Below are 24,269 nucleotides of genomic sequence, written 5' to 3'. Positions count from 1 at the left end.
AACTTCCTGTCAGTGCAAGAAGCCCACAGTAGCAACTCAATAGTGTGTGAACAGAGGGAAGGAGCTGGGTGGCCATGCATCAGGAAGATTGCAGAAGAGTCTGAATTCTCTCTGGTGGTAGATACTGAGGTGGTGTCTAAGATCTTTCCAAATTCTGTGATTGAGTGAAGTGAACAATCTCAGCTTCAAGGTGTGTCCACATCCTTGGTGCAACATTTTCTCTGTTGTTTTAGCAAGCTAATTGGATGAAGAGGTGAAGATTTTAATACAAATTTCCATTTGTATTAAATATCCCAAGTGCTTAGTTTGAAAGAGGTTTGAACTTGGTATTTATACTATGTTTCCAAAAGTACTATCTTATGTCTGAAAATTAAGTGCCACAACTACAAGACTTAGTGATTTTCAAAGATTTAAGTTGAATGAAATCCAGATCCACTCTTTAGTTGTTGACACAGACTCATTACAAGGAAAGTAGCAGCTGGGATCTTTCAAAAAGGTAAGAATCAAATTTTGAATTTGAGAAAATAACTGATTGGTGAGAGAACATGGAAAATAGTGTGGCAAAACCATTGACCTGGAAACCTGGAGACCTCTGTTTGGTCCTGGCTTGGTATACACTTTGCTTCTTTGGGTTTTGGCTTCTGTTTGTGAAAATGAGAGAATAGATGGATGCTCATGAAAATCCTTTCTAACCCAACATATGTGATTTTATATTCTTAATGATCAAACACAGTTGTATAGATTTTGACCAGGATTTTTTTCTTTCAAGCAAGAGATGACAGAAGGAGCATAATATGGTCATAATAATATTGACGTTGGCGCCAGACCACCTGGGTTTGAATCCTGGTTACAATGTTTATTAATGTTTGCCTGTTATCACTGTGGCAAATTACTGACCTCATGATGCCTCAGTTTCCCCATTCACAGAATGGTGATAATAAAGTACTGATTTCATTGGGTTTTTGTGAGGAGTAAATAAGTTATCAGATGTAACTTTCTAGAAGAGTGCCTGGCTCATGATCAATGCTGTATGTGGAATTGCTTTTATTGTTATAATAGCACCACTATTGACTTTTGTTGCTACCAGTGGGTTTTTAGGAGGGATGACAAGTTTCATTTTTAGACAGAGAATTTCCTGAGATCCTTGAGGACTGAGGCTTAGAATAGCATGTGCTGTTGCATTTAGAATCCCATGAGGAGACTGGGAATACCAGACCACCTGACCTGCCTCTTGAGAAATCTGTATGCAGGTCAGGAAGCAACAGTAAGAACTGGACATGGAACAACAGACTGGTTCCAAATAGGAAAAGGAGTATGTCAAGGCTGTATATGGTCACCCTGCTTATTGAACTTCTATGCAGAGTACATCATGAGAAACGCTGGACTGGAAGAAACACAAGCTGGAATCAAGATTGCTGGGTGAAATATCAATAACCTCATATATGCAGATGACACCACCCTTATGGCAGAAAGTGAAGAGGAGCTAAAAAGCCTCTTGATGAAAGTGACGGAGGAGAGTGAAAAAGTTGGCTTAAAGCTCAACATTCAGAAAACGAAGATCATGGCATCTGGTCCCATCACGTCATGGGAAATAGATGGGGAAACAGTAGAAACGGTGTCAGACTTTACTTTTTTGGGCTCCAAAATCACTGCAGATGGTGACTGCAGCCATGAAATTAAAAGACGCTTACTCCTTGGCAGAAAGTTATGACCAACCTAGATAGTATATTCAAAAGCAGAGACATTACTTTGCCGACTAAGGTCCGCCTAGTCAAGGCTATGGTTTTTCCAGTGGTCATGTATGGATGTGAGAGTTGGACTGTGAAGAAGGCTGAGCGCCGAAGAATTGATGTGTTTGAACTGTGGTGTTGGAGAAGACTCTTGAGAGTCCCTTGGACTGCAAGGAGATCCAACCAGTCCATTCAGAAGGAGATCAGCCCTGGGATTTCTTTGGAAGGAATGATGCTAAAGCTGAAGCTCCAGTACTTTGGCCACCTCATGTGAAGAGTTGACTCATTGGAAAAGACTCTGATGCTGGGAGAGATTGGGGGCAGGAGAAGGGGACGACCCAGGATGAGATGGCTGGATGGCATCATGGACTCGATAGATGTGAGTCTGAGTGAACTCCGGGAGATGGTGATGGACAGGGAGGCCTGGCATGCTGCGATTCATGGGGTCGCAAAGAGTCAGACATGACTGAGCAACTGAACTGAACTGAACTGAGGAGACTGGACCAGTTATACTGCAACCTGGGTGCGTTCACTCTCATATAGGGTGACTCGTCTTCCCACTGCTCTCTCCTCACAAAGGAAGCAATGTCCTGGCAGATTTCAGGGTGGAAATGGCAAAACCCCCTCTCGCACATTCTGAAAAGTAATCTAGATATGGCTCTAGTGTCCTGAGGCAATAATGTCTGATGATTTGTGCACTGACCAAGAACAGAGGTTCTATGTTCAAGTCCCAGCTTTGTTACTTTGCTAACTTCTTTGCCTAAGATAAGTTACTTAATCTCTCTATGCCTCTGTTTCCTATCTCTAAAATAAGAGTAATAATAATTATCCCTACTTCATGGTGTTGCTGTGGTGATTAAATGGAATAATATATGTGAAGTCCCCAGAAGATACCTGGCATATAGTCTATGTTTAGTTAATGGGAAACATTATAATTGCTGTTATGATTATGCAACAAGGAAGAGTAATTTAAAATTTATGCTGGATCTGTTTCTGTGATTTAACCCTTTTTTGGTATTATAAGAATACATAATGGTCTGCCTCAGGGAGATAACCTAAGCAGCCCAACTGTGAAGGATTTTAAGGAAGTGAAAGTAACACATTCCCCTGCCTGAAGCTTGCCATTCTAGGGGACATTTGCAAGGACCGAATAGTCCTTTTACTTTGTTTCCTCACCCCGCCCCAACCCCACCCCCGAAGCTCTGATCTATAAAGAACCTGGCAACCAGGCCCTGACATGATAGCCTGCCAACTTCTTGGTCAGCCGACTCTCCAATTAACATCTCTTCCTTGCTGCAACCCTTTGAGACTTGGATTCATTGGACCGTTGTGCAGCGAGCAGAGCAAGCTTGGACTCAGTAATGGTTATTATATTGAGTGAGGAGAATCTGTGCTCTGTGGATGATCAGTGACTCACTGGGAAAAAAATCAGGGACCCAATACTGTAAAATTAATGAATTATAATTCTTAATTTTATATATGAGGAAATTCTTGTGGACTAACTCAATTTGAAATTGATGACTTTTGACTCTGAAAAGTTTTAATAGTAAAACAATAGTATACTATTAATGATATTAGTCACTATTAATACAATTAAAATATGTTAATGTGATTAATGTAATTAAGCATATTAATAGTATGTAATTTAATAGTAATACAGTTCAGTTCAGTTGCTCAGTTGTGTCTGACTCTTTGTGACCCTACGGACTGCTGCCTGCCAGGCTTCCCTGTCCATCACCAACTCCCAGAGCCTACTCAAACTCACGTCCATTGAGTCGGTGATGCCATCCAACCATCTCATCCTCTGTCGTCCCCTTCTCCTCCTGCCTTCAATCTTTCCCAGCATCAGGGTCTTTTCCAATGAGTCACTTCTTCGCATCAGGTGGCCAAAGTATTGGAGTTTCAGCTTCAACATCAGTCCTTCCAATGAACACCCAGGACTGATCTCCTTTAGAAGGACCGGTTGGATCGGAACTCTCAAGAGTCTTCTCCAACACCACAGTTCAAAAGCATCAGTTCTTCAGCACTCAGCTTTCTTTATAGTCCAACTCTCATATCCATACATGACTACTGGAAAAACCATAGCTTTAACTAGATGGACTTTTGCTGGCAAAGTAATGTCTCTGCTTTTTAATATGCTATCTAGGTTGGTCATAACTTTTCTTCCAAGGAGCAAGTGTCTTTTAATTTCATGGCTGCAGTCACCATCTGCAATGATTTTGGAGCCCAAAAATATAAAGTCTGACACTGTTTCCATTGTTTCCCCATCTGTTTCCCATGAAGTGATAGGATAGACGCCATGATCTTAGTTTTCTGGACGTTGAGTTTTAAGCCAACTTTTTCACTCTCCTCTTTCACTTTCATCAAGCCGCTCTTTAGTTTTTCTTCACTTTCTGCTGTGTGGTGTCATCTGCATATCTGAGGTTATTGATATTTCTCCTGGCATCTTGATTCCAGCTTGTGCTTCTTCCAGCCCAGCGTTTCTCATGATGTACTCTGCATATAAGTTAAATAAGTAGGGTGACAAAATACAGCCTTGATGTACTCCTTTCCCAATTTGGAACCAGTCAGTTGTTTCATGTCCAGTTCTAACTGTTGCTTCTTGGCCTGCATACAGATTTCTCAGGAGGCAGGCCATGTGGCCTGGTATAGTAATACTAATGGAATACAAATGGCCTAGTAGTACACATGGAATGGAATCTCAGAGTTGGAAAAAGTGCCAGTGGATGTCTAATACAACCGCTTCTCCAGTACATATATTCCCTTGACTGCCTCCGTGGTGTGTAGATGGTCCTATGCTCTAAAGGTGGGGAAAGTTTAGTTTTGGTCCTATTAGTGTATGGATCTCTTCCACATGTGATGGTCCATCCCATGCTAGAGAACTATGCCTAGCACACCGAGACGTGAAGAGACTGTTCATCGTAATGGTGTTCTGTTGGGATGGTAATGAAATCTCTTCTAACACTTAGCTTTCAATGTCTTGCCATGGGTCTGGTCCCAGACAACAATAAAATTGAGTGAGCTGAATACAATATGCTCTTAAGTCACTGGATCAGCTACTCCATAAAAGAGAGAAATAGATTGAATGTTGACACCTGTCAGGTAGAGAGTTTGGAGTCAGAGAATTTAGATCCAGAAAAGACCTGGAAAATGATCCATACATTAGAAATGATCCACAAATGAAGAAACAGGGTCAGAGAGATTAACAGTCTCAGCCACATAGACTCAGCTGGCTAATATGAGTGAGCACAAAGAATAAGAGTTCTTTCTACCACCTCTTTCTGATTCTCCAGCAGAGTGATTAGAAGTGTGGCCTCTAGAGACAGACTGCCTTGATTCAAATTTTGGTTCTACCCCCTCCTGGCAGTGTGATCTTCAGACAGTTGTAGACTTTTCTCTGCCTCAATTTTCATATGGGAAAGATGGGAACAGTAACAGAGGTTTTTTGTGAATTAAATGATATATGTGTAAGACACTTAGGACACTTCCTGGCATATGAAAGACATTCAATATGTGTTTGTTATAACTGCTTCCAAAGAGCCTCAGGAAAATCAACTCTTAAGCCAGAGAGTAAATGTTTGGCCAGGTGAGTGTTTTCAAGTATTTTCTCTCGCTTAAAATGTGGCCTTTAAATTTCTTCCTAGCCTCTAATTCTTAACTGATCTTCAGGACCCACTGTCCTGTTAACAACCATATCCTTCCCTGGAACCACTGTGAGTTTTGGATGAAAAGAGGAAATCTGTAAAAAATAATTTCCTGTTATTTATAGTTCCAGTCCATATTCAGCAGATATTTACAGTGTCATCTGCCCTTGCCGGACAGAGAGGTAGTGCCTGGAGGGACACAGGGGTGGGCGGTTTTATATGCTTCTTATCCTCAGGGTGTGTACAAGTTAGATGGAATGGTTGGCAGTTAAATAGGTAATTTCTACCACAAAGCTGGAGGAAGCACTGACAGGACAGGCTAGAGAGTGATTTTATAGCACATGGAAGGAGCCTTAAATCCCTAAAGTTGATTTAAGGGATCAAGGAAGAAATCTCTGGAAGAAATGATACCTCTGCTGAGACCTTAGTGGTGAGCTGGATTCTTGACTAGTTTAGACGGGGACTAGAGAAGAGTATTCCAGACACAGGGGATCATGTGTGAGTGTTGGGGGTGAGAGAAGGGCTCAGGCTTGAGAGAAAACACTGAGTATTCATCAATCCAGACAACATTCAACAAGTGTTTAATTAAGTACTTACTCCTTAGCATGCATTGTTTTATGTACTATAGCGACATCAGATAACAAAACAGGCGATATCTTTATTTTCATGGAATTTATTGGGGAGAAGAAAGAAAAAATATCAAGTGCAGGGAATAGAACTCCTTCAGGTCAGCCACTCAGTCGTGTCTGACTCTTTGCGACCCTGTGGATTGCAGCACGCCAGGCCTCCCTATCCATCACCGACTCCCGGAGCCTACTCAAATTCATGTCCATCGTGTTGGTGATGCCATCCAACCATCTCATCCTCTATCGTCCCCTTCTCTTCTAGCCTTCAATCTTTACCAGCATCAGGGTCTTTTCAAATGAGTCAGTTCTTTGCATCAGGTGGCCAAAGTATTGGAGTTTCAGCTTCAGCATCAGTCCTTCCAATGAATATTCAAGATTTATTTCCTTTAGGATGGACTGATTGGATCTCCTTGCAGTCCAAGGGACTCTCAAGAGTCTTCTCCAACAGCACAGTTCAAAAGCATCAATTCTTCAGCACTCAGCTTTCTTTATAGTCCAACATCCATACATGACTACTGGAAAAACCATAGCTTTGACTAGGTGGACTTTTGTGGGTAAAGTAATGTCTCTGCTTTTTAATATGCTGTCTAGGTAAGCCCACAGAGCTCCTTAATGTAGAACAATCAGGGAAGTGTTTAGGATGAAGTCAAGCTGAGACCACAAAGCTGAGAGGAGTCAACCAGGTAAACGTGTGGGGAGGGAGGGTTTCTGGCAGAAGGAACAACATGGGCAAGGGCAGGAATGATCAGATACTGCTGGAGAAGTGAAGAGGACTGACCAGTGTGCTGGGGTGGGAAGGCGGTATGAATGATTGATTCAGAGTGTCTGGGTTGGGTTGTTGGTGATGAAGAAGGGCATTTCTAGTATAAACTAGTTATTCATTATTTTTTAAGACACATCGTGGTGTCGCTTTTCAAATCTAGAAAGCTTTTGGAAGATCTCAGTAGCTAATATCTCTTTTTCTGTGTGATAATAGCTGAGATGAGGCAAAGAGCATATTTTTCATCAGCAGCAGCTAGAAATACACATAAGATACATGTGTGTCCAGGTTGCCAGTCCTATTCCTAGTCGTGCGCACATGTCAGCAGCGTAACGGCCCAGCAGGCTGCCCAGCTCAAGAGGGCTCAGTATGTTGGTTACAGGGCGCTGGCAGGGGGGTGGCATGGGGAAGGGGGTACCAGTGTTTTCTCTGAGCTCTAGCCCTGTAGTTCTAATTACCCTTCTGAGCTTTCTTTTCCTGTTTCATTCCTTTGGACTCAAAACTTGTGTTTCAAAAGTGCTTTAAATTCTTTCTACCCACCTTCTGTCTGCTTTGATCCAGATTAATTGACCACTGCTTCTCTGGAATACCTGTCTCTGTTTTCTTGTGGACCCCATAGAAGACTCATGGCTCTCGTTTGCTTCCAGTTAACAGCTTCGGAGATGGTGAAGAGCTGTCCACATCTTCTGACAGTGATGAGGAGGTGATCAAACAATTTGAGATTTCTGTGTCCCGGTCCCAGAGTTTCCGCTCGGGAGCACCTGAGAAAGGAAAGCAGACAGGATTGGAGCATAAACCAAAACCCAGTCACTGTCTCTCTACCCACAAAGAAGACAGCACAGAAGTGTCCACCTGCAAAGGTATTCTTTGCATCAAACCTTTCCTTTATCTAGACCAGGTATGTCTAATGGTAAGAATGATTTTGAGTCACTGCACTGGTATTTGTGAGTCCAGAGAGGAGAGCAAAAAGAAGGGTGATGTCTAGAAGGTGGGGCAGGGCAAAAGGGCTGCTTCAGATCTTCCAAGGAGCCTCATGCAGAGAGAATGGATCAGTAGTACCAAAGTCTTGATCCTGAATTGTGGAACCCCCTTCCTTCCTCATAGTTAACTGCTTTGTACATTTTGACAGCTAATAACTAGAATAGTATTTTTCAAGGTTTATAAAATTTCATTCCATTCTGACAAGTACAAAAATGTTATATACGTGTCTGCTGATGTTGTACTTCTGTGCCTTTCCTCCCATTTGAAAATGTAGGATCCATTTTCCATATATCTATGTAACCCCAGATGATAGGTTGTATTATTAAAACAATAGCTATGTTTTACCTTCCAAATAAAAATAATGTGTTTTCATAATATTGAATAACCTTTTTTAAACAACATGTACCCTGCACTCTCCCTCATGCCCTGTGATTTCTGGAGCCCAACCTGTATTAGAATCCTGGGAATGAGCAGATCTCTTGCCACCCTCCATCTTCATATTAAGTGTATTTTTCACAAAGGGAGAGGGGGACACTCAGGGCAGGGTGAGCACAGCCTGTGACTGTGAGTGGGGCTTGTCAAGGGTCCTTCTCCCTGCCCACCAGGCACACAAAACAACCTAGGGAAAGAACAGTACGATATTTCTTAGTGCTTTCTATAGCAAAGGTCAGGCATCTCTATCTCTCTGACTCCTTTATGCCCAGAACCCTGAAAGGTGTAGGACGCTGAAACAGGGAACAGTCTGTGAAGTGTATCTGGTAAAAAAAAAAAAGCCAGAGAAAATGTCATACTGTCTACCACAGTGACCTGGTCTAAAATGACCTGGGTTCTCTTATCTTTTCCTTCTTTCCTCTGGTGCTGTGGTTCATCCAACCAATGGGGTCATAGTTGGTCTTCCTTGCTTTTCAGCACTTAGTAGTAGGAAGACAAAAAGGAGAGTGTAGAACTGAGAGATGATAACAGAAGAAATTTCTGATTTGATGACATGGATGAAGTGGGCAAAAAAAGAACAAAGGAGGCAGAAAGGAAAATTCACAAATGAGCCCTATTATTTAGCAGGAATATAATAATTTGCTGACCTAATGTAATTTTACTTAGGCACATGGTTCACATAGCATTTTATTGCTCATCTTTTTAGCCCAGGTAAGCCAAGAGAGAAACACTCAGTGTAACCAAAGAATAGTAACAGTGGCAAGAGGCCCTCTGTAATCTCCTCACCCTCTCTCCTGTTTTCTTTTTCGCTGCTGTTACATCACAGCACTCCTCTCTCTCCACTGAGAGGGCAAATGTTAGCTAATGAAAGTTAATCCCAGTTGATCCCCAATGAGTAGCTTGTTTAATTCTAAAGCTAATGGCCCCATTTCCCAGAGGCCTAAGTGTCTGGATTTTGATTTATACAAACACACTGTTCTGAGAGTTCTGACAAACACTCTAGCCCTCAACCTTCCTGGAATTAGCAGCAACTTTTGTCGTAACTGGTGGGATTCTGAGTTTTTTGACAGATGGTGATAGAAAGTCTGCATTTTTCTCTACCGGAGGGTGGAATGAGTCTACTACACTGAATGAATTACCTGTACATTTTGAAGAAAATCAGCAGGAGTTTTCATAAGAATGATTAACTGCAGGCTAAATTTTAGGCTATCAAATGCCGTGGAAATGTTCATGTAATTTTTATTGCATGATTTTTTCTGTGCCATTTCTTTTTGTTCATTTTTAGATCATTGAATTTGTGTCAGCAGTAAAGAATAATGAAAAGATTAAGCATGCACCCCAGAGAGAACTTTTTTAACGCCTATTCTCTCTTTAGCTATTTTCCCCTCTACCTTAAACTTGTTTTTCTAAGATCAAATTTGCATGCGTGCATGCCAAGTTGCTTCAGTTGTGTCTGACTCTTTGCAATCCTATGGACTGTAGGCCACCAGGCTCCTCAGTCCTTAGGATTCTCCAGGCAAGAATATTGGAATGGATTGCCATGCCCTCCTCCAGGGGATCTTTCCCACCCAGGAATAGAACCCCCATCTCTTATGTCTCTTGCATTGGCAGGTGGGTTCTTTACTACTAGTACCACCTGGGAAGCCCCAAGATCAAATTTAATTGTAGACAATTCTTTCACTTAAAGGGTGCATTCAGAATGTAGAACCAGTGAAATTTAAGGTCCAAACCCACTTAAAACCTTCTTCATATTCCAGCTAAGTTCTCTCTTGTTTCACGTATCTGATTTAGTGTTATTGTGAATTAGTTGTCACTGTATTCCTGATAATGTCAAAGAGGGCTTGGCCTAAGTGATCTGAATCAGGAGCTGTGCATGAGGTCTCTATGCATGCAAGGTGGGCTACAGAATATTAGCCCACTTATTGGACTTTTTGTTTGTTTTGAGCAAAGCCTTATTTTTGTTTGTGAAATATTTAGTTCTTAAGATGTTTCATAGTAATTAATCATTACCTTCCTGGTGTCATTTAAAACAAGTCAGTTATCCCCTGTGTGTGTGTGTGTGTGTGTGTGCGCGCGTGCGTGTGTGTATTTTAAGAGATTTATTGCAAAGAATTGGCTTATGTGATTGTGGGAGCTCTGAAATCCACTGTTCAGAAGGAGAGGCCGAAACTCAGGAAGGAACTAAAGCTTCAGTCTATAGATGAAATTGCTTCTCCTCCAGGAATGCCTCAGTTCTCCTCTTAAGGCCTTTCAAGGGACTGATTATGTAGGATAATCCCCTCTACTGAAAGTCAACTTTAATTATATCTACAAAATGCCTTCACAGCAACTCCTAAATTAGCATTTGATTGAATAATTGAGGCCTATAGCCAAGCTGACACATAAAATTGACCATCACGAATGGTAGGCAAAAGTATGGGTGATGGAGGGAAGGGTCTTGTAGTAGAAAAGAAAGCATAAAAGGATAATAGGTTTATACTCCATCAAAGTGGGATATGGACTAAAAAATTTCCTCTAATAAAATAAATATGGTTGATGTGACACAATTATGCTCTATAATTTCTAAGAAGCCAGGATACATTTCTTGACAACAGGCAATACTTTTCTGTGTGTGTTTAAGGTGACATGACCTTCTTTAATTTAAAGCACGCCAAGATGCTTTATGTAACAGTGAATAACCCTTCCCCCTCCTTGCAACTTGACTTGTCCCCAAGATTTGCCTTTCTAATTCATTCCTTGCTTGTCTGTCAAGGAAAATGGTTTGTTACATTAATTTAGTTCTTACGTTTTTCAGTTATGAATAGCTTTTTAAGGCTTTAATGTAGCTTTTGAAAATTCCCTTATTACTGATCTAAGTATTATCACTGTAGGAGTTGAAGTCATGAGACAATTTTATGGGGGTAATTTCTTGGCAGAGTTAGATTTTGTGCTGAGATCCTGCTGGGCGCTACACACGTTGATGGATGACCCACTGTTTAATAGGACATTTTAGTGTTCGTGTATGTGAGGAATGGATGGGCTAATTAGAGCCTGAGAAGAAAATTCCGCTTTGTGTTATAGGGTTTTGCAAATGGAATAACCCTTGTTCTGTCATTTTCTGGGTCTTTGTGTGTGTATGTGTGTTTGACAAATAACTAAAGTATGAATGTTAAGATTTTAGGTACCCTATGAGAGTGTTTCCAGGAGGCCTGAAGTGAATTATTAAGAAAAACAAGGCAGATGGAAAACTTCTCAATGGCTTGCCATGATCTGGCAAAATTCCAAATGAGGGGTTGGAATTCGTGCCCTGAAAACCAAGTCTTCCCAAAGATTTTTGTATCTGGTCTGCAGAGGGTGATGATGTGTTTTTAAGTTTATGTGTTTATTGTAGGTGGGTCAAATATTGTCTGCTAAACCAGTGTCCACACTGCTCCATATTGCTACACATCTGGCTGTTTCAAGAATTTGTTATCTGCATAGCCTTGAAAGCTACTTGGGATTTAATAAAACCCACTTTGAGTCTGAAGGAGTCAGAGAAGATTCAGTAGTTGTCGGGACTTTGGACGGACAGGAGGAAAGGAGAGGAGGAAGGGCTTGAAGACCGCTGTGAACAAAAATACACAACTGTTGTTTTCATGGACAAGACTATGCAGTATGTGTATGTTGCTTAGCAGCTTCAAGGACCTTATGTTCTAGCTCAGATTTTAAGAGCAATGGTGGGAACAACTGCTATCATACAGTGTGTAAATAAGAGCTGAGTTTGTCATCCTCACGAATCCTGTCTATATCTCTAATTTTCCATCATCCTGGGAGTGGGGGACATTGGAGAAGAGTAGAGGCCAAAGAGAAAAGACATCCTTGGCTACTTTCTGGATGTGGGAGGCAGTTTAGGGTGAAAGCTATTGCTTAGGAAGAACAGTAAGACTCTTGTCAGTTTTTCCTTATTATCTGAGGGTAACTTGGTTGTCAAGGAAGAGGAAGGGGATGAACAGGGTAAGGGAGTACTGAGAGAGAAGAGAATGACACTACAGGCTGAGAAACTCTGAGTCTAAATGAGTCAGGGAAGATTTGGGAGTTGTCGGGTCTACGGATGGACAAGAAGGAAAGGAGAGGAGTGAGGGCTTGAAGACTGCTGTGAACAAAAATATACAGCTGCTGTTTTCATGGCCTATGAGACCATAGATGTCTACAAGTTTGGTGGTAGTACTGAATGGGCTTTGCTGGGTTGGATGAGGCCAGACAGATAAGTAAGGCTAATATTTATAGAAAGGCTGGTGGTTGCTAGGCAGATATTATTTCACATGTCCACAGTGAATTTCTGATGGCCTTTCCCAATGACTCAGTGGTTAGAGAATCTGCTTGCAATGCAGGAGATTCAGGAGACTTGGGTTCAATCACTGGGTGGGAAGATCCCCTGGAGGATGAAATGGCCAGTATTCTTGCCTGGAGAATTCTTGCCATGGACAGAGGAGACTGGTGGGCTATAGTCCATGGGGTTACAAAGAGTCGAACATGACTGAATAAGCAAACACACATAGACAAGAAAACAAAGGTTAAGACAATTCAAATATTGTTCAAGTTCTTAATCAGAACTTGGATTTTAAACCCAGGTCCTCTGATTCCAGGGGCTTCCCAGGTGGCACTAGTGGTATTAGTGGTAAAGAATCTGCCTGCCAATGCAAGAGATACAAGAGATGTGGATTTGATCACTGGGTTCAGAAGATTCCCTGGAGAAGGAAATGACAACCCACTCCAGGATTCTTGCCTGGAAAATTCCATGGACAGAAGAGGCTAGTGGGTTATAGTTCATGGAGTTGTGAAGAGTTGGACTTATTTTATCCTTCTAACATAATGTACATCCTAAATATGCTCATATTATCATAAAACATTCAGTCTTCTTGTATCGTATATAATGAACTAATGGATTTTGATTTTATGGGCCAAGTTTATCCACCATATAGATGAAAGTGTGTTTCAGCAGATATTATTTAATGAGTTTTGTTTTAGCAAACTTGATTGGGGTAGTGGCTATTGCCCATTTTCTCTAGATAAAAAGATGAAACATAACAGTACATTTGAAAGAATTTCCTTTTTGCAAATTTAGGTTTGGATGGAGCCAGCCAACTGACTTATTCTGAGACTCTGTCTTATGGTGAAGATGATTCCATCTCTGCCCATTCACAGTCCCCTTGTGAGCTGGGGGACACCAGGCACCATGGTGTATCTCCTGGAGAGACCAGCGTGGTCCACAGCCTCAGCCGGCAGTCCACAGAGGGCAGCCTGGAGATGGAGACAGCTTTTAATAACCGGGGATTTGAAGATTCCTATGCTACTGACAGCTCCTCTGTGTGGAGTCCAGAGGCAAGTTGTTTGTTTTTCCTTGCTTGAATATTGTCAGCTCCCTAGTTCGTTGTTACCCTTCCCTTCCCTGTTCTTTTCCTCCCTTTCTCCCCACCCTTCAAGAAGAAAATTTTTCCCCAAAGGAAGCATTACTTTGAAAAACAAACACCTAAACAGCCTTTAATGGAAATATATTTTTTATTCAGATGACCAAGTCCCAGTTCCTATGTGTGCCACTAAAAAAAATCATATATAAGTAAAATCTATCAAAATGGAAAATAAAAAGAAGCATTGGTGGCAGATTGAACCCAGCAACAATCAGGCTTCTTTTTTTATATAAAGGAGGTTTTAGTTCTTTAGGGAGGCTGGATTATTTCCTTCATAGTTTCAATTAAATGGAGTATATATATATATATCTTTATACCAAATCTTAAGTTATGAATTTTTGAATATGATAATTATTTGGGAATGAAATGAAAAAATACAATGACCCTGCAAATGAAATTATACAAGGTGTTATGATGAAGATCGTATAGTATGAACCTATTTATTAGGTCCAAATTGAGCTGAAGTTCTAAGAGATGGCATTAGTCTGTCATGTCTCTCTGTCCATTGACTTTGCTTTTTGGATAAATCTCTGATAAAACATACATTGCCTAATTTCTTTTCCAGTTGAAACTTACTCCCAAATGTGCCTAAACATCCAGAAGTATGACTGGAGGATTGCTTAGATTCATGTTCATTGAGTAACTGATACTGTCTAACCATCTCATCTCATCCTCTGCTGCCCTCTTCTCCTTTTGCCTTCATTCTTTGCCAGCATCCGAGTCTTTTCCATGAGTCAGCTCTTAGCATCAGGACCAAAGTATTGGAGCTTCAGCATCAGTCCTTCTATTTAATATTCAGGGTTGATTCCTTTAGGATTGACTGGGTTGATCTCCTTGCATGACTTTGCTGCTGCTGCTAAGTCGCTCCAGTAGTGCCCGACTCCAGCAGCCCGCCAGGCTCCCCCGTCCCTGGGATTCTCCAGGCGAGAACACTGGAGTGGGTTGCCATTTCCTTCTCCAATGCATGAAAGTGAGAAGTGAAAGTGAAGTCGCTCAGTCGTGTCCGACTCTTAGCGACCTCATGGACTGCAGCCCACCAGGCTCCTCCATCCATGGGATTTTCCAGGCAAGAGTACTGGAGTGGGGTGCCATTGCCTTCTCCATGCATGACTTTAAGAGATATTAAATAGTCTAATATTTAATATGTCTAATACCTACTTTGAAGTTAATGTTGATGAAATAACTCATGTAGTTATATAAAACTTTGTGTGAACAGAAGAAGGAGAAGGGTAGATGGATTTTGTTAGCCTGAGAAAATAAACAGGGTGAATCTCTTATTAGAACCTGGACTGTTATACACACCAAATGCTCGTCAAGGAGGAGAAAAAAAAAAATCACAGAAAATTGTTTCAAAGCCTGACTGCTAAGGTACGGGAGCACATAGAGAAAGCATAAGGAGATGATACAGGGATATGTGTACTCTGTGTAGAGTTATTGCTGAAGTCCAGGGATGGCAACTCAGATACATGGTTTGTTGCTGGTTAAAAGAAAACCTTCATGTAGAGACCGTCAAAGCTACCTATCTTTTACATTTTGTTTTAAAAAAAGTCTGCTTCCTACTGGTTTACTGCCAAGAATCAGATCAAATCCCACACACTAACATTCAACATTTAAAAATATGATTCTTTTTGGCTCTCTCACCACATAAACAAAACAGAACTGTTTACCTGCCTATTGACAGTCTGTCCCCTTGATAACCGTACCACTGGCTTGGAATTACTTTCTCCAGGACACCTCCCGTTTGCCTGCCTCATGGAGCTTCAATAGAAGACTGGGTGTTGAGGGCACTAAATGTTCTCAGACTCCAAAAATACCCAGACATCTCTGTGTGCTCCATTCAACCTCCTATCTATTTTGAGACAAAAACTGTAATTTGGTGCTCCTACAGTAGAACCTCAGGTGCAGTGTGGAGGCAGTTCCTGTAAATGCCTGCTTTGCAGGCTTAGCTCGCCTTTTAAGAATTGATTTATTTGCCTCTTAGCTGTATTAAGAAGCCTCTCTTCCCCTGTGTATCTGGCATCAGGAACACGCTGTGGGGTTGTTTACTTTGGGCCACACAGATGACATCAACAGTATCTTGTTAAAACAGAAAAGCTTTCAGTTTGATAGAAACATCTTTAAATCTTCATGGGTTTTGCCAGTGTGGTGCAAGTGTTCCCATCTTAAAGGAAAACCCAGGATATGAGAGCCAAAGGGATCATTTATTTTGCCTCAGAAGGAAACCGGTCATGCAGTGTGCCTACCTGTTAGGCTGATGGTTTTGCAAGCATTGCTCTTCTCTGCTGGAAAAGGCCATTGACTTTTTCCTGCAGACCCAAGGCTTGGCAAGGACGACGATAGGAGGGTGGTTGGCGATTTTGAGCACACAGGGAGGCGGCTGTCCCACTTTTCATCTCGGCTTTTCACTGATTAACTGATTGGCCTTGAGAAGTTAATTAAAATCTGCCAAATGGGGATAAAATGAAGAGATTTTTACCTTGCAGGAAGGTCAGATGGATTAGCTGTATTAACAGTACCCACCTGAGGAGTGCCTTTAGTTGCCTGGTGATAGGTAGAGTATGCTGAAATAATTAATTGCTATGAAAATATCAGCCTTCACAAATCTTGGTCTCAGATCAACCCAGGAAGGGACCACGAAGCCCAGTTTTTATGAGCCATAGCTTGGATTGTCCCCATCCAGAGTCTGGCTGTTGCCTGGAGCTGTGTCTGATTCAAGATACTCAGGACAGTTATTTCAGACCCTTCCCCAGGACCTCAGCACAAAGCTGCAGATGGAGTGAACATTTATCTGAATGCAGAGCCTGGTAGATAAGTGGGGAAATGCTCATTAACTAGATATTTTTACCTTGGCATTGACATTGATGACAAAGCTAGGAACTGTTAGCTAATATCAAGAGCAGAAGCATAAAAGGATGTGAAATTCAAAGTAGTGTGTGTTTCCACCTCCCATCTCCTATCTTATTTCCTCTTCATCTCACACACTTACTATGCATGTAAGTAGTTAAGGTGACAGGTTTGTGGGGGAGGAAGGTAGATACCATTGTTTCACATGAGATTTGGGACTTTGAGCATTAATACTGGCAAATCTTGGGTAGTTCTGGCTGGGCATATGATTTGGGGGGGCAAAGAATGAGTTATTTAGGCATTCTAAGCCTTTGTTCCACTCTGCCCCAAAATGAGGATATTGGAAACCTATCTTATTAGGTTAATGAAAAGTTAATATGCATATCTAGAAAGATAATGCTTCTTAGCTGGATTTCCCAAAAGTACAGCTTACTGTTAGGACATGCAGTCCCAGGAATCAAGAGTGAGGGGCAAGGGAAGTGATACAGGGAAGGGAGAGCCAGTATGAGAGTATATAATCCAGTTGTCTACCACTAAGTGTGACTCCTGACTTGATCTTGTGCAACTATACTATAAGAAACTATAGAAATTAGAACTAGGACATCTGTCCAAGGGGTGAAAAATTTACTGCATGGGGGGCATGAACCCCTCACATACTCTGGACTTTATGTTGATGGGTGACAAGAAGTATTCTGTAAATTTCCAAGCCTTGACATCAGCGGATAGGCCTTTGGTGAGAGTTGAGAGCTACCTTGTGTGGGAGGGAGGAAAGATTTTGTTGGCTTGTGCCAGACAGAAGCTCCTTAGAGCCCAGCCTGTAGGGGAAGAAGGAACAAGAGGCCAAGAAGGTCTGAAGTGCATAAGAATGGGCTTTGTGTCCATAAAGGGTTTAGTGTGCTACCTGGTATAAGGAAGGGCTTTAGTGAGTGTTAACTGTTATTCCTTATGGTCCAGCAAGCAATGTAGAGATGATCAAGGGTAAGTTAAAATAGATGGGAGTTTTAACAGAAGACTGTGACTTGATTTTTGAGTTGGCATAACTCCTTGGAGACTTGCTTCTAATATTATATCTACACTAGTCAGTTGTATTCAAAAGTCTCTATAGCAACCACTTTTTATCACTTGAAACTAAGTACCTCTGAATAGAAACACTCACACATGAATGCATGCTCAGAAAAAAAATTTAAGAAGCCTAAATTTTCCCTTAAACAAGGAGCCCAAGTTTTCTTGGTAGACTAATGTGAATCTTAAAGAGAGGGCAATTATTAGACATCTAATAGGTGTCAAGTGCTTTAATTTTCACAGCAACCCTGTAAAGTAGGTATCATCTCCATTTTAGGGAGGGAAGGATTAAATAACTGCCCAGCGTCCTAGAGGTAGTATGTGGTAGACTTGGGATTCCTAACAATATCTCATTCCAGAGAACCATGCGCTTTCACCTGAATTCTGTGGGTGAGTTTTGTTGATGAACATGCATTTTTGAGGTCTATTATCATATTTTTAAAAATAAAGAGTTCTTTGCTTTTTAAACTTTTTATTTTATATTGGCGTATAGCCAATTAAAAATGTAATAGTTTCAGGTATACAGCAAAGTGACCCAGCCACACATATATATGTATCTTTTCTCCCCCAAACCTCCCTCCCTTTCAGGCTGCTGTATAACATGAGCAGAGTTCCCTGTGCTATACAGCAGGACCCTGATTGTTACCCATTTTAAAAAGCAGTGTGTACATATTGATCTAAAAATAAAAGAGTTCTTAGCACAGTTGATACTCTAGTACATAAAGAAGAACTGATTCTTATTTACAGTGAGAATCAGACCAAAATTTAGTCATGAGTAAGAGGCATGCCTTCAGAGGAAAAAATCAAATTATGTTGACATTAGTAATAGTTTGTTCGAGGGTGGTTCGTTATAGCAAATGTGATTCAGCTCAGTTTTCTCAGTGAGGTCATTGGATCTGACTGGCTGAGGTGAACTTCTGTCTAAAAATGATATTTCATAACAAGGGCCCATGATTGGAAATAAGCATTAGATCAGTGATGAGAATAGATATCTATGGAGGCTTGTCTGAGCCAAGCATTTTCCCACAGCTCCCCAGGTGATGCTAGTGGCAAAGACCGGCCTGCCAGTGTAGGAGACATAAGAGAATGGGTTCAAAAACCCATGGAAGGAGGACATGGCAACCCACTCCAGTATTGCCTGAAAAACCCCATGGACAGAAGAGCCTGGCAGGCTACAGTCCATAGGGTCATACAGAGTCAAACATGACTGAAGCGATTTGGCACATTAAAACCTCACAATGACACTTTATCAAGCAGGCACCTTAATGCTCATTTTTCAGCTGAAGTACAGAGAGCATGACCCTTTTGGCCAGGGCCAAAAATCTAGTCAATGTTGAATTTTAATTTGGAGAAGCAAGTCTCAGGTGTTCTGTCCCCAAGCCCAGTGTTGTATTTGCTAAATGGCTGCAGGGGATGCCCTCCTAAACCCTTCCTACTCCAAGAGTGACTGGAGGCTAGCTGAGACTTCCTTGTGGCCTGAGAAATGCAGAATTTCAGACCTGACTCCTGGTCCTACTGAATCAGAATTCCCAGATGATTCAAGTCCACTAGAATGTTTGAGAAGCTCTATCCTAAACTTTTTCCACCATGTACATAGACAATCTATTAAAGGCTCACCTGTCCATGACCTGCACCAGGATCCTTCTCTGCAGGGCTTCCTGGCTCAGAGAGCACAGGCCCAGGCAGAGTCATTTCTCCTGGGAACTTAAGGAAAAGTTAGCTTTTGGCAGTTGCATAATTAACTAATTTTAGACTTAGTATTTCAGTTGGTTTCAATGATAGCACTTTGCAAATTGTAAAAGCTTTGTTCATTCATTCCAAAAGTATTCATATGCTTTGAAGGTTCACCATATGTCTGGTGCTGTACCCTCAAGGAACTCCCAGTCCGATGGAGAGACCAGGAAACAGACCTTTCTAATGTGTGAGGTTATAAGCTACCAGTCCAAAAGTGTGAGGTTCTGAAGAAGCATAGAGGGGCACCATCTTTCCAAGATGTATTAGGCGTTGTTCCATTCCTAATCTTTCCCTCTGTCTACAGCAGGAACAGGACGGGACCAATTTTCAGGTGCCACCTGGGGTCCCAGAGCCCATCTCAAAATGTGGTGACCTGGATGTCATCTTTGAATATAGAGCTGCCAGCCAGAAGCTCACTGTGACCATTGTCAGAGCACAGGGCCTCCCGGATAAGGACCGAAGTGGCGTCAACTCCTGGCAAGTGCACGTTGTGCTGCTGCCCAGTAAGAAACAGAGGGGCAGGACCAGCGTACAGAGAGGGTCCAACCCCATCTTCAAGGAGAAGGTCACCTTCGCCAAGCTGGAGCCCAGAGATGTGGCTGCCTGTGCGGTCCGCTTCCGCCTGTACGCTGCCCTCAAGATGACCCGGGAGAGAATGATGGGTGAGAGGCTCTTCTATCTCAGCCACCTGTACCAAGATGGGGAAATGAAAGTGACTCTTGTTCTGGAGCCAAGAAGTAATATCAGTGTGAGTATGTTAAATGGTGCTGCTAATGACGTGCTATGTTGGAGGATCTGAAATTGTCAGCCCGTAATGTAGTATATTCAGCCTGTGAAGTCAGACACCCTTAATTTAATTTCCGTTTTGCCTTTCTCATCCTTGTGAGCCATGCTTTGCACTTCATGGTACAAGGGGGTTTTTATTTTTGTGTGTGTGTGCCCATAGCCCCTGTATCCCTATGGATGATGGATGTATCCCTATGGATGATGGATGTATCCCTATCCATTTTGGTTGATGGATGTATCCCTATCCGTTTTTGGACATGACAGCAGCAGAGTAAAGGAGGACACAGGGAAACTGCGAGAGATTTCTTGGCCTTCTCATTAGCTGATAAGTGGTTCTACCACCTATCCCCCTGCCCTGACCCCAGTGTACATCTCAGAGATGTATGAGATACATCTCATGATGCATCTCAGAGATGGGGCTTTCAAAATGAGGTTCTTAACACGTGCGCCTGAGTAGGCTGTAGAGTAGTCCTGAACTCCAGCCACTTCTAAGACCTTCCATTTATATGACTGGGCTTTTTCCACATGCCCATTTGCTATGTCCCTGGGTTTCAAAATAAGACGGCACAGCCTTTATATCTACAAACAAGTAACTCTCTCTTCCTGTGGGATATATATATATATATATATATATATATATATATATATATATATCACCCAGTGTGAGGCTCTCCTGCTAAAAATCACATAAAAGATCACGTAGTTATCTTGGGCTATTGGGCCAATCAGTCATTCATTCCAAAATGTTCATGAGTACCTACTATATGTCAGATGCCACATAGGCAGAGGAAGGAATGAAATGGGGAATGCCCTTGCAAGGTGAACAAAACAGGTGATGCCTTACAATCTGGTGGAGGAGGGCAACAATAGACAGCCGGGGTAGAGAGTGACAGAGGCTGCATTTTATTCTGAAGGGTCAAAAAAATTATCTTTCAGGTGGTGGTGTGACACAGAAAACAAGGAACCAAAGGAGCCAGCCTAGGTGCCATGCAGACAGGGTCTCCAGACAGAGGGGCTGGCTTATGTAGACACCAGCAGGTGGGAAGGGGCTTGACTTGTCTGAGGAAGAAGAAAGGAGCCAGAGAGTTCAGACTGTGCTGATGGGGGATCCAGTCACTTACATTTTTAATAGATGTCTCAAAATTCATATGTTTAGACTCAAAATCCTGATTTTTGCCTCACAAAATCTATTTTGGGCTTCCCTGGTTTGTCAGTAGCAAAGAATCCGCCTGTCAATGCAGGAGATGTGGGTTTGAACGATCCCCTGGAGGAGGAAATGGAAACCCACCCCAGTATTCTTGCTTGGGAAATCCCAGGGACAGAGGATCCGGTAGGCTGCAGTCCATAGGGTAGCAAGAGTCAGACCAGACTTAGCGACTAAATAGCAACAAATCTATTTTACCTGCAGTCTTCCCATCTTGGCTAAAGACAATCTCATGCTTTGCATTCAGGTCAAAAATCTTAGAAGTCATTTGTAACTTCTCTCCATCTGAAATCCTACTGGATTTTTTTTTTTTTTAATCAAAAATCCAACCAGAGCCTGACTCTCTGCTGGATTATTGAAATGGCCTCCTAGTCATCTCCCAGCTTCCACCTTTGACCCCTATAAACTACTTCCAGCTTGGGGACCAGAAGGAGCCTTTGAGACATAAACTAGATCATATCTTTATTGTTTTGGTTCAGTCACTAAGTCATGCCTGACTCTCTGAGACCTCATGAACTGCAGCACATCAGGCTTCCCTCTCTTGTCTCTGTTCAAATCCTTCTTTTTCCCCTAAGCTCAGAGTAGAGTGTGTCTTAAATCCTGAGGAACAGAAGTCTTGGGAGTTCAGAGGAGTCCTGCATCATAAAGCATGGAGACAGGGCTGCTCCCACCCCTGTAACTCTGTGTCGGATCCTGGGCTTTGTGCTGGGGGCACAGAGCTGAGCAGGGGAAATGAGCTGTGTGAAAGAACCTTGAAGTAAAAGTCCTCCCATTTACCTGTTATTTGTTGAGTGGGATTATCAGCTATACACTGGACAATGCACTGTGACAGACTGAGGGGTTTATAATATAAGGCTGAGGATTTGAGGGGAAAGGCAAGCTGTGCAGTGACAGGTCTCACAGTGGACACTTCTGCACAAGCCCAGGGGATGGGGTGGCCCTCACCCCAAACTAAGCAACTATTTCCTTGTGGGATTATCATTATCCAGACAGCAGGGGCTATAAGGCATCTCTTAAAACCACCTTGCCCTGTAGTTTATAAATTGTGTGTGCTAAATTGCTTCAGAAGTGTCTGACTCTTTGCAACCCTTTGACCGTAGCCCAACAGGCTCCTCTGTCATGGCAAGAATACTGGAGTGGGTTGTTATTTCCTTCTCCGAGTTTATAAATTATGTTCTGTGAAAACCTCTGTGGGCTCTATAGGGATGCCATGGCTTTGTAAGCAGGGTAGTTTCCTAAGATGTTAAGAAATATTTGATTTCTTTCAATGCATTTATTTATCGAGGTTCCTGGTGATAAATTTTAGCAAATGATTTCAGATGTTGAGAAGAAAGATTTGAGCAGAGTCCAATGCACATGTTTCTTTTTCTAAAATTTATTTTTAATTGGAGGATAGTTACTTTACAATGTCCTGTTGATTTCCACCATACATCAACATGAATCCACCATAGGTATACGTATGTTCCACCCCTCTAACTTGTCACAGAGTTTGATGCACATGTTTCTGATGAAGGAGGTGGTGGCTCTAGGAGGCTGGCTTGCCGGCCCACAGAGCCCGTTCCCACTGCTGCTTCTTGGGTGAGAGTCAGTGTCCTGATCTTCTTTGTTCTTCTCTTCCCAGCATGTCTGGTGCACAGGGGCAGATGCTTTGGACAAGCAATGCACAAATATATGACAGAAAGTGTGGGCTCTGCTGGTGCCTAAGGTTTCTAAGACACACAGTCCTTGTGTCAACTTCCTTACTAAGCAGTTGTAAAAGTGCTCATGTTCAATAGAATTCATTTCCTTAGAAAGAAAAAAAAATATAGCATCTACTGTATTCCTGACAACCTTAAGAAGCAGAACTGGGGGCCAAATGTTCTATGGGGTGGTAGGCAGCCAGTGGTCATTTCTTTTCTGGTGAAGGCAAAATGCCTCCTATATTGCTGCATTCCTCAAGAAGCTGCAGAAAACAGAAGCTGAACTCATGCCTGGGGTGGACGTGAAACATTTAAGCACAAATTGCACAGGAGGGAATTTGGGTCTATAGTAAATGTCTTCTTAGCTCTCCATGTATCTTTCTGGGTTTGATTTACACTAGTAATAACATCTTTGTCCATTTTGTCTTTAGAGAGGAAAGGGTGAATGGAGACAGCGCTTGAAACAAATATGTCAGCTAATAACGCAGGGGATCCCATCCAGGACTGCGCTCTCCAGGCCCTATTATCATTCACACCGAGTGCGCCCTTAGTAATCTTTGGCAGCAGTGGAGATTGGGGCCACAATTTCGCCAAACATATCAGCTTTCTGTATGGGAGAGGCGCACAGCCGGGGCCAATGGATCCTTTGTTGTTCTTCCCCTCCAGAGTGGAGAGTCTCCGCTCAGCCCATCTGCAGTGTCTCACAGTGATAGTGCTTCATCCACGCAGTCGCTGTCGCATGGAGGGGCGCCAGAACTGTTGGTGGGGCTGTCATACAATGCCACAACGGGGCGATTATCCGTGGAGATGATCAAAGGCAGCCATTTCCGAAACCTCGCTGTGAACAGAGCACCTGGTAAGTTCATGCCTACACCCCCAGCTCTGGTCCTCCCAGAGGCAGGCAAAAGGTTGTGTCTGCTTCCATCTCAATTCTGTAACTTGTAAAATAAAAATGATCTTGGTGTGATTTAGACAATTTTTACCAAATGATACCTCTGGATTTTTCAAATACTTTTCTATTTAATTAGATTGAAGGCTTCGCTGATACCTGGATGAATCTTGATACAAAACAGGCTGGTCTCTGTGAGTGTATTAAAGAGAAAAGAATGATGTCTTTTCAGCAGTATAACATGTATGAACAATTAAAATCTGCTAATAGGTCCAGGCCCTCAAATACTTTAAAGAGGCAGAGTTCAGTCTTTGGAGCCAGGAAGACTTGGGATCTAACTATAGCTCTGCTCATTTATGTGAGTTTTGCTCTGATCCTATACATTTTACCTCTCTTTCTGAACCTCAGCAAACTCATCTGGAACAAAGGAATAGTAAGAGCACCTTCCTTGTGTGTTGTTTTGGGGCTTAAA

At 42.2% G+C, this 24,269-nt stretch overlaps 1 protein-coding gene across 1 annotated transcript in view; it reads left to right on the top strand.

Moving 5' to 3' along the window:
- Window positions 1-24,269, top strand: part of SYT16 (synaptotagmin 16) — a 163,034-nt gene that overhangs the window by 116,328 nt on the left and 22,437 nt on the right. Inside the window, exons 4-7 of the mRNA XM_040227593.1 lie at window positions 7,408-7,620; window positions 13,257-13,513; window positions 19,547-19,987; window positions 23,575-23,764. Coding sequence (XP_040083527.1) covers window positions 7,408-7,620; window positions 13,257-13,513; window positions 19,547-19,987; window positions 23,575-23,764 — 1,101 coding nt within the window. The remainder of the gene's footprint in view (window positions 1-7,407; window positions 7,621-13,256; window positions 13,514-19,546; window positions 19,988-23,574; window positions 23,765-24,269) is intronic.

Source organism: Oryx dammah, unplaced genomic scaffold, assembly GCF_014754425.2.
Source record: "Oryx dammah isolate SB20612 unplaced genomic scaffold, SCBI_Odam_1.1 HiC_scaffold_26, whole genome shotgun sequence".
Taxonomy (NCBI): Eukaryota; Metazoa; Chordata; class Mammalia; order Artiodactyla; family Bovidae; genus Oryx; species Oryx dammah.
Note: the sequence above shows the minus strand (reverse complement) of the source record. Positions and strands in the feature narration are given on the sequence as shown.